The sequence below is a fragment of the Clupea harengus genome, chromosome 7 (genome assembly GCF_900700415.2).
Source record: "Clupea harengus chromosome 7, Ch_v2.0.2, whole genome shotgun sequence".
NCBI lineage: Eukaryota > Metazoa > Chordata > Actinopteri > Clupeiformes > Clupeidae > Clupea > Clupea harengus.
This window is the reverse complement of record NC_045158.1, coordinates 7,674,398-7,684,397: the sequence shown is the minus strand read 5'-3', so window position 1 is coordinate 7,684,397 and position 10,000 is coordinate 7,674,398. Positions and strand designations below refer to the sequence as shown.

General features: G+C 44.8%; 1 protein-coding gene across 1 annotated transcript in view; it reads left to right on the top strand.

Moving 5' to 3' along the window:
- Positions 1–10,000, top strand: part of si:dkey-220o5.5 (actin filament-associated protein 1-like 2) — a 31,801-nt gene that overhangs the window by 18,733 nt on the left and 3,068 nt on the right. Inside the window, exons 7-14 of the mRNA XM_031570347.1 lie at positions 162–338; positions 742–834; positions 1,737–1,824; positions 4,638–4,861; positions 5,892–6,013; positions 6,176–6,293; positions 6,569–6,659; positions 9,448–9,614. Of these exons, the coding sequence (XP_031426207.1) occupies positions 162–338; positions 742–834; positions 1,737–1,824; positions 4,638–4,861; positions 5,892–6,013; positions 6,176–6,293; positions 6,569–6,659; positions 9,448–9,614 (1,080 nt within the window). The remainder of the gene's footprint in view (positions 1–161; positions 339–741; positions 835–1,736; positions 1,825–4,637; positions 4,862–5,891; positions 6,014–6,175; positions 6,294–6,568; positions 6,660–9,447; positions 9,615–10,000) is intronic.

The window sequence follows — 10,000 nt, the reverse complement described above, 5'->3', positions numbered from 1 at the left end:
TTTACTGTTATTGGCATTGAGAGTTGCCAAATTAAACACATTAAACTAAGATACTAATCACTTCTTGTCTCCCTGTCGGTCCATCTGTTTATCTCCCTATCTGTCTGTCTTTCTGTCCATCTGTCTGTGTGTCTGTCTGTCTTCTCCTGTCTCTCTGGTAGTGCTACAAGTGTGCTAAGGATCTGAACCCGCTGCTGGAGCTGAACCTGCTGGGCTGCCAGGTGGTGTACAAGTCCAGACACAGCAAGAAGATGCAGCACGAGCTGAAGGTGGTGGCCGGATCCGACATGGTGATCATGGGTTTCCAGAGCTGCCAACAGGCCGAGGAGTGGAGGAAGGTTGGGAGGGGTTTAGTTATCTATACATCACCAGAGGGAGAGGGAAATAAAAAAAGAGGGAGAGGGAGGGAGATGGGATGTTTAAGGAAGAAGGAAGGTATAGAGATAAAGAGGAATAAATACATTTAACTTTCACAAAAAGCTTGAAGAGAGAGAGAGGGTAAATCAGAGAATTCAAGAGAAAAGGTGACGAGGGAATAAGAGAGATAGACAGGTGGGAATGAAGACACAGAAGATCTTGTGAGTGGACTGAAATTGTACATCAGCACAGCCAGGTGGGCAGAAAAGAACTAGAAAAGGAGGTGACAGTGAAACACAAAACTCAAATGTAAAGCATCCTCAAAAGGTCCACAAACATCCATTCACTCTCTCTCTCTCTCTCTCTCTCTCTCATTCTCTGCAGATCATTGAAGAGGTTAGTGGCTCCAGCTACTGTGAGCCCGAGTCCCACGGCTCCTCGTCCCTGCTGAAGTCTGACAGGCTGGACTCCTGCAGGGTAAAAACTCTCTGCAGTTTCCTGAATTAACTGATCCTCACCACACCACTACCCCACATCCCCCTGCATAACAACATAACCGCAAGAGTGGGAAAGAGAGAGAGAGAGAGATAGAAAGAGAGAGAGAGAGAGAGAGGGATTAAGGAAGAGAAAGTCTCTGCATACTATCTGAGCTAGCTACAGTACATTGGCCATGCTCATGTAAGCTTTAAGTGGGCCTCATCTAATTGCCCCTCTCTGAAAGTCTCCCTTTCATTTCTCAGTTCTGTGCTGTGCTGTAGGTCTAATGAGTGGGCCTCTCTGTGTGGTGACCCACTATGACTGCTACCCATCCTGGGGCTGCTTAAGTGAGTCGATGAGTCGCTCGGTCCTGTACAACAGTCACCACTGCACTGCCTGTAGGGTCTCGTCTGTTTGTACGTACACATCTCTGAGATGACGGGCCCATTCATCCTGTCATAGTGGAGCTGGTATTAGGATTGATTAGAGTAAATTGATCAGTGGCAACTCTAATTCTGTGGCATTCCACAAGGCCACTGGGAAGCCTAACAGCATTCCAGGTGTTTTGATCATGTGGAGTATTATAAATGTAAATATGAGTTGAATTTGAGTTGTAGTTGAAGAGATAATTCAGTGCTCTGTTGTGGACTTCAGACAAGGAGATCCACTTCTGTTGCTCTGGTCTCTTCTCTGCTCCCCTTTCCGTCCTCTCACCTCCTGGTCCATTCTCCACTCATTCCCAGCCATACCTCTTCTCCACAGTCGTCCTTTCATGTCCTCCCCTCATGTCTGTCCCTCGCACACCATCACTCCTTTCTGCTTTGTTCCCCTCACCCTCTTTCTTTTCATCCTCTCCTCTCTTCTTCTCTGACCTTCACACCGTCTGTGTCTCTCCCATGCAGTCAAGTACTGTCCTGCACACAGACTCAGATGAGGACAGGCTCTCTGCTCTGCCTTCAGCACCCAGCCCGGAGGAGAGCAAGGACAGAGGTGAGTCTATGCGCGCGCACGCACACACACACACACACACACACACACACACACACACACACACACACACACACACACACACACACACACACAATCATTTAGTCACAAACACAAACTGGCATCCCAATCATCCCACATCGTGTCCATTTTCTTAAACTCTCCTTCAAAAATCACTGACACACAAACAACTTTTTCTGACTGCCCTTCCCGAAAATGAGTTTAGCGGTATTGAAGAGCAGAATGCAGTTAGTGTTCTTGGAGACGTTGAGGAGTATTGACTGCTATACAAGTGAACGTTTGGTGCGCAATTGTGACGCAGATTCCTCAACCTGGAAAACAACGAAATTCCACACCACACCGAACGCCATTCCACACCAACAACCGACTTCCTTTTCTCATTTCATTATGATTAAACTTGATTACCATCCTGCTACACAAGCCAACCATTAACCAGTACAAACACCCTCAAACTATCACTGTCCTAGCAGTTCAAGGAGAATCCATTGCATTTCCCTGTACATCATCAGCTGAGAGGGATGCTATCAATAGCAAAGCAAAGACCCGTTTAGGTATTGAGTGAGAGGTACAAGTGTGGCATTGTCTTTTGGCATTGAGGATTGGGCGCGGGGCATGGTGGCATACCAGGCAGGACGTGAGCATTGTGGATGCCACACTGCTGCATTGTCCTGCACTCAAATTCCTGCTCAATTCAATTGTCGCCTCTGGCGAAGCAGTGCAGGGAGGACCCAGAGGGATGGCATGCTGACTGTCGTCCGGGCAGCGCAGTTGTGTTTGTTTACGTTCCTGGTGACATTGGGTAACCTCCTGTGAGTCACCGCATGACATATAAATAAGAAATCATGCCATTTGGGTAGTGGGATGTTGACAACAGTCCTGGGATAGTCAAACAAACGATAACATTTGAAGAGAAAACCGGGATGGACAGCGACCACACGTCCAAACGTCTGGCAGATGTGGGGAAAATATGAAACCTTTTCTACTCAGTAGTATTGGCAATTCTTGCTCTTAGCACAGATATAACTAAGTCAGCTGTTATGGTGTTATGGGCATTGTGGAGGTTTCCCTGTGTGTGTGCCGTTTTCCCTGTTTCTGCAAGGTGGAGAGTGGGCGTGTTGGACCATGCGTAATTGCTGGGCGGGACTTCTTCCCTTTTTAAGCCGGTCTACCCCAAAATGGCTGTCATTCTCGCTATCCTCTGCTGGATTTTGTGACGTTCCTCTCCTGTTCCCGACCTGTTTCGGCGTTCCCTGGCCTTTAGAAACACTGAGCACACCACAGAGACTGTACTTCCGAAGACCCTACGCGTCTTACGCGCTTTTCCGTTTGCTGTTAGAAAACCATTCCCTGAGTTGTTTACTGGCGGTTGTTGTTTATGTTTCTGCACTTTTCCTAGCACAGGGTTAGTTAGTGGAGGGAAGTAAGTTTCCCGGAAGACTCACCTTCTTTTTCATTTGTGAGGTAAGCTGCAGCGACTAAGTTATTTATTGTGAGGCTTCTTGGATGTCCTTTTGTTTTCTCTTCTCCTTTTGACGGCAACCGCCATTGCATTAAAAAAAAAGTGGTATATTTCCCCCAAAACTCGGAGTCTGGCTATTTTATGTTACGAGAGCCCTCGGTTCTTCAGGTCTGTCGCAACATCATCGTGTGTCAAGCGTGTCAGAAAATTCATTCACGGCATTCCAGGTGTTCTAACTAACTCCTGAGTATAAGTAAGTAGTATTAGGCAGATCATTAATATGCTAGGTGATCATTGGTGTGAAGACATGAGTTAGAGGTTGTGTGTGTCACAAGGTGTGGAAGGTGGAATGTCATTAAAGAGTAAATTAATGGGAAAAGCTGAATCAGGTGATTTATATAAAAGGAAGACCTACACCTGTGTCGCCTCTTTTGACTGCTTCATCCAGTAATTGAATTATGTGCGAGTGTGTGTGTGTGTGTGTGTGTGTGTGTGTGTGTGTGTGTGTGTGTGTAGGGGGGCCGGGGGGTTGTTAAGGTCATACAGTAGACCGGTACTTGGTAGAAGTGTGTGGGTGGATGGTTTACTGCTGATAAAGGTCATAGGTGTGTGTGTGTGTGTGTGTGTGTGTCTCATATACCAAATGTTGTGGGAAAGACGTCAACACTTACCATGAACATTAAAACACAACAAGGCCAGTGCATGGTTCCACAACTGCAGTTCAGTTTGGCTATGCTGATTTGTGGCAGTGCTAACCATTGGCATTTTTGCCGTAACATTTTTGCTGGTTTAATTGCTTTTCAGAATTGCTCTTCATGATTTCATGACAATTGCTCTACATGACACTTGACAGACAAACTATTGTGTGCACTTCCGTTTTTCACCGTAAAAAATACTTTAAATTCATGATCAGTGGTGGAGAAAACAGTTGGGGAATCTCTTAGGAATCACTTATTAACTTTGCACATAGCCACATTCTTACAGTCCTAGTGCCTGTATGTGGTGTGGTTGTGTGAACACACTCACTTTCCAAGTATCTTGAGATATATGATACTCCTGTTTGTCTGGCTGTTTGGTTGGTTGCAACCCTTTCGTCTCTGAGAATGTAGTGGCATTGTGGTTCTTCATTTTGCTCCTAGTTACCATTGTGTTCACTTGTCATTCAGTTATTTTGTTTTGCTGATCATTTAAATGTTTCGGTTTTTTTTGTGCATTGGTGAGTTTCTCTACAACAGAACACTGACCTAAACACAGATCTCTCACAGATTTGTGCTAATTAGTCTGTCTGTTTGCACGTGTGTGTGTGTGTGTGTGTGTGTGTGTGTCTCCTCTTCAGCTGGCTTCCTGAATGTGCTGATGAACTGCCAGTGGCAGAGCCTGTGGTGCCGTGTGGAGGACGGTATGCTGAAGATGTTCCGTGAGGAGGAGGCCGCCGACGCCGGCAGCAGCCCCCAGTACAGCGTGCAGCTGCGCGGGGCCCAGGTGCAGCCTGGCCCCGACACCGCCTCCAGCTACCGCATCAGCCTGCTGCAGCACGGGGACCAGGTGGCCGTACTGGAGGTGAGGGGAGAGAAGCGCCAATCTCACGCTGGGGGATCTCACGGGGTGGTGTGAACGTTAGCTGGTGTGTGTGTGTATTTTAAGAGTTTGTGTATATGGACAGTACGTGTATGTAACGCAGTCTGTGTGCATGTTTACATTGTGTGTTTATGGTGTTTGTGTATATGTATAACTTTTTTTTAACATCCTAGCATAGTCCTTAAAAATGTCACACGGACATCCTTTCAATTACTCCAAACATACCTTCGATCTCAAGAGTACTTTAAATAATGCTAAAATCTTTAACAGGATATTTTGCATCTCTTTTAAAGTGTGTTACACAGTAAATTAATAGATCAACGATCTTCTGGCACTCCAGAATTATGCAGAAGTCACTGTTTCTCCTTAGAATCCACACGTAGTGAATGGAATTCGATTACTTGGAATACCAGTGGCCGGTAGCAGGCAGTGCAGCGAGGTTTACAGGCTCTCCAGGACCTCTGAGTGTGTTTAGCTTCAGTGGAGTGGAAAGGGGAAATGACCTACCCTGAAAAGCTTGATAACCAAAGGCGCAGTGCCAGTGTGGATAAGGCTTCTTAGAATTAGTCTTAAAAGTAGTCTTAGAAATGTACTTAAGACCAAGGAAAAACACAGTTAAAAGCCAAGAATAAGAATGTGACATGAAGTGTCTCATAGTAAATCTTTGCAAATGGTCGTGTTCCTCCTAGGGGGTTGTCTTAAATAGTACCTCAGTGCCATATAGAGCAAAGGTTTTTTAGTTCATAGTTATCAATTTTATGTGCTAAAATGCCATAAAACGCATTTTATTTAGAGCCCCGGCCTACATACCAGACCACGAATCAGATTGCTTTGATTGGGTGTCCCTGTGAAGAATGTGCACCATGTGTGCGCATTATGGTATCGTGACCTTGATTGGAAATGTCTTTGTGAATGAAGTTGCAGGGTTGACTGTATGACAGCACTATGATTGATATGTTTATTTATTTATTTGTGTGTGTGTGTGTGTGTGTGTGTGTGTGTGTGTGTGTAGGCTAGTTGCTCTGATGAGAAAGAGCAGTGGGTTCAACTCCTGCAGGATGGGAGTGTTCCACAGGGTCAGAGCACAGCCGACCCCTACCATCATCACACCAGCCATGAGTCCCTGCCGCTGAGGTACACATGCACGTGCACACACAAGCACACACACACACACACACACAAAACTCTAACACACAAAACTCTTACTCTGCACACACTCACACACACTCATACACACAGGCAATGCAGATTGCTACCAAGACCTGAAGGACACAAATGTTTTTTTGTCTCTTCCAGTGGGCTGAAGACACGAAGGTTCCCCACCTCTAACATGTATATGGACGACCCCTTCCAGCAGCTCGGCTCAGTCCACTCTCAACCTATCTACTCTAACACATGTATACTAGAGCACATGGTAAGGCCCAGCAGGCATAACAACTAGCCTCATTGCAATATTATCTGTACTGTAAACGATATATTTTTCTTTCTAAGCTAGAGTTTTCATAAGGGGTGGACCCTTTTTGTAAATGAAAGATTTGTGCTCAGTATACCCGACTGGGTCCACCTATAGAAGCAAACCAAAGAACTGCGCATTCAGTAACAACAAGTCGTTTTGTGAGTTCTATTTTGTGAGTAGTCGTAGCACTTCGCCTAAGAAAGTCAATCTCTCTGAAATGCAATGTGTTTCAGTTTCAGAACTCCCATGGCGGAGGAAACGGAGACTGTGTGTCATCCAGGAACTCGGTGAACTACGGCAACACTGAGGTCTTCAGTAACCACAGTAAGACTGGACATCAGGCCCAGGCCTCGGACCACCGCATGCCCAGATATCAGCCCCGTTGTGGCCCTCGTCTGACTCTCTGTCTGCCCTATTATCTGTCTCATCTCCTCTGCTCCAACCGCTTACTGTGTTTGTCTTATTCATTTATGCATAGCTTGTGGGTGCGAAATTCATGCACACGTGCAGTGGAGAAGCCTGGAGAGAACATTAAGTGATAGCATTTCAGTATCTGTTTGTGTGTGTGTGTTTGTGGTTGTGTGTGTGTGTGTGTGTGTTTGTGTGTTAGAGAAAAGGAGAGAGAAAGGAAGGACATAAGGATATGATTGCAAAATAAATCAGATACAATCAAAATACTCTCACAAAGGCAGTCAAAATGAGTGCGTTAGTATCTGTGTGTGTGCAGCCATGTGTGCATGCGTGCATCTCTCTGTGTGTGACAATCCTCCTCGGCGCCAAGCATGCTATTACAAAAAAATGCGCGGCTCTGACATGGATACTGCCCTCGCATTCTTATGCACAGAAGCCTGTGGAGGGCGGACAGCCGTGCTGCCTATGCCATCTGCTTCTCATTGGGAACGCGACCCGATTCATTACTGGGTGGTTACTGCAGTCACTTGCAGGCTGGTCCTTATGTTTTTCCGTCTCTGCAAGGAACACGGGACAGATATGTGTGTATCGGAGGTACTGGGACATCAGTCAGGAGTAGTGGAGGAAGGAGCTGTGGCTCAGACACCCATACAGAGAGAGTGGTGACATTGTAATTACAGGTGACTGTGATGGAAGATGCTGAGGCAAACAGTTAGGGGACATTTTTGAGGGCAGGTTTCCTGTAATAGTATTACAAAGTAATGCAAAAATGAGAAGCCATTACACGGCTCTGATGAAGTATTTTTAAATGAATCTTGACACGATGACAAGTGGTGATTGTGTTATACTGTTTTGTCAGACTTTTACACAGAGTGTTTCTAGAAACCTGTTAGTCGTGTAAGTGCTGATCTCCACAGCTAGTTAACAGTATTTAAAAGATGTTCTTCCTTCAGAGAAAAGAACCACTATTTACTTTATTGCATGCTTTGAATACATACCATTTTTAAAAACATGCCAATTTTCATGGTCTTTTACAGACCAAATCAAAGCCTTTATTGTGCCTCTAGGGACATTTCCTTTGCAGACAGAAATGAAAAATGGAAAAAGTAAAACAAAATCCATCTGAATATTGTTGAATGTTTATTCTGATGGACTTCGTGTCACTAGTAAGATGCTAATGGCCTCTGTAAGTTTGTGAGACGGTGTGTTGATGTCACAGGAATAATGTTCCTTACATGGGCCCCACTATGGTATATAAGGACAATGTATGATACTGTACAGAGCACAGACTAGTGTATGACTAGTGTATGACAGGGCATTATTCAAGTTGTATGTGCAGTTGTCCGTATGTGGTGTTATATTGGTGGTGATATTACGCAACATAATATACAACATATTCTTAGGGAAGAAAGTTATTTTGGAATTCTTTAAAAAAAATAAAATAAAATTTTATTTCCAGAATTCTGTTGGCAAAAACAATTTTTGCCACTCAGAATGATTTTACACATCTGTAGTTTATTAGAAGGCTGAGATGCAAATAGCTCTCAGGAGGTTGCTACAAACATGGTGTCATAAACCCCATCTGTGTACCCCAGCTGAAGTAGACCTAATGAGTCCATATTGCACCATTTCCGTGAACATTTAGGTGGTCCCTGGCAGGGGCCCGTAGTCCATCGAGAGGGGCATGTGAGGTTACTCTCCCTGGCCGCCCCTCGGAGCGGCGCGTCTGGCTTGCCTCATGTGTCAGGAGCAGGAGCGCTGCTCTCATCTGCTCCCAGATTTTGGGAAAAGGAGCCGAGGCAGTCGGCTGCCATTTCTACGGCGGTTTCTCTTGCGGCTGCGGGATGCGGCCTCGTGGCGGTGAGGCCTTTCATGGGCATGGCACAAAAACATAGAGACTATCATATTTTTCCCTCTTCACTCCACTCAGTTTGAGAGGGGAAAAGAGGAAAGGGGAGAAATAACTCCCTCACCCTTTCTCTCTTTCAAATGAGAGAGAGAGAAGTGAAAGTGAGAGAGTGAGACTGAAAAGAATTAAGAGGCCATTTGTTACCATGAACAGTACTCATAATTTAGCCTTATTTTATGACTATGACTGTGAAAGCAGTGTCTTTTTCTCACAGCAGTCATTTGCCAAGGTCTCTAACCCCCCCCTCCCCAAATATCTTGTTACTCTGAATCCAGGACCTGCCATTACTATGTTGTGAAGAGAAGTTTATAACCCCTTGATAGTGCTTTGATAAATGTGAGTGTAGTAGGTTTTTGTGCAGAGCACGCCATAGTGTGTGTGGTCTACAGCATGTGAAAGTTGAGGTGGCATTTTACATGACTCACATGTTCACTATTTCCTGTGCCAGAGATAGTGGTGTCCTACTTAGTGGCATGGAAACCACTGTCTTCCATATTGGCAGTAGTACTATATGTCATTTAGGACACACCCTTGCAGACAGGGGGTGGCTTATGTGGCTTCTAAGAGTTTCTGTGTGTGTTTTTGTGTGTATGTGTGTGTGTGTGTGTGTGTGTGTGTGTGTCTTCGTGTGTATATGTGCATTTTCAAAGGTTCAAAGGTTTGCATGACATTATTATGTATTTCTTAATCTAGTGCATACAATCCTAGTCATCTGTTCAAAGATTCCTTGAGATGAATTCTGATTCTGCTGTTGACCATATTAAGTAATGTGTGTATGTGTGTTTGTTGTAGGTCAGGGAGTGTGTGAGGTAGAGCGGGGTGTTCAGAAGCTGGACCTGACAGGGAAGAGACGTGTACAGCTCCGAGCAGGGTCAGAGGTCAACCTCTTCAATGCAGGGAAGCCAGCCAAACGCACGTCCTTCAGACAGTCCCTGGCCTTCTGCACTGAGAGAGTGCAGGTATGTGCATATACACACAAACACACACATATTGAAAAAACACTCACCTGCATAAAGAAGAATCAAACATTCAATTCAATTCAATTCAATTCAATTCATTTTTTTTTAAATAGCGCCAAAACAATGCACAGTGCACAGCCTTCACGGGATAAATGTTCACAGCATACATGTGGTAGATGTACGTAATATATATACAAACATCATATGATATATACATGATACATACAAAATAGCTTAGTGGGTATACAGTGTGCTCATAGGGTTACTGTTACAAGGGTAAGTAGAGTAGCAACAGAAAAACATGTTGGTGGTGACAATTATATATTGCATATAAATGCTAGCATAGAGTATGGGGTAGAATAAGTGTACGGCAGTATGGTGGTGAT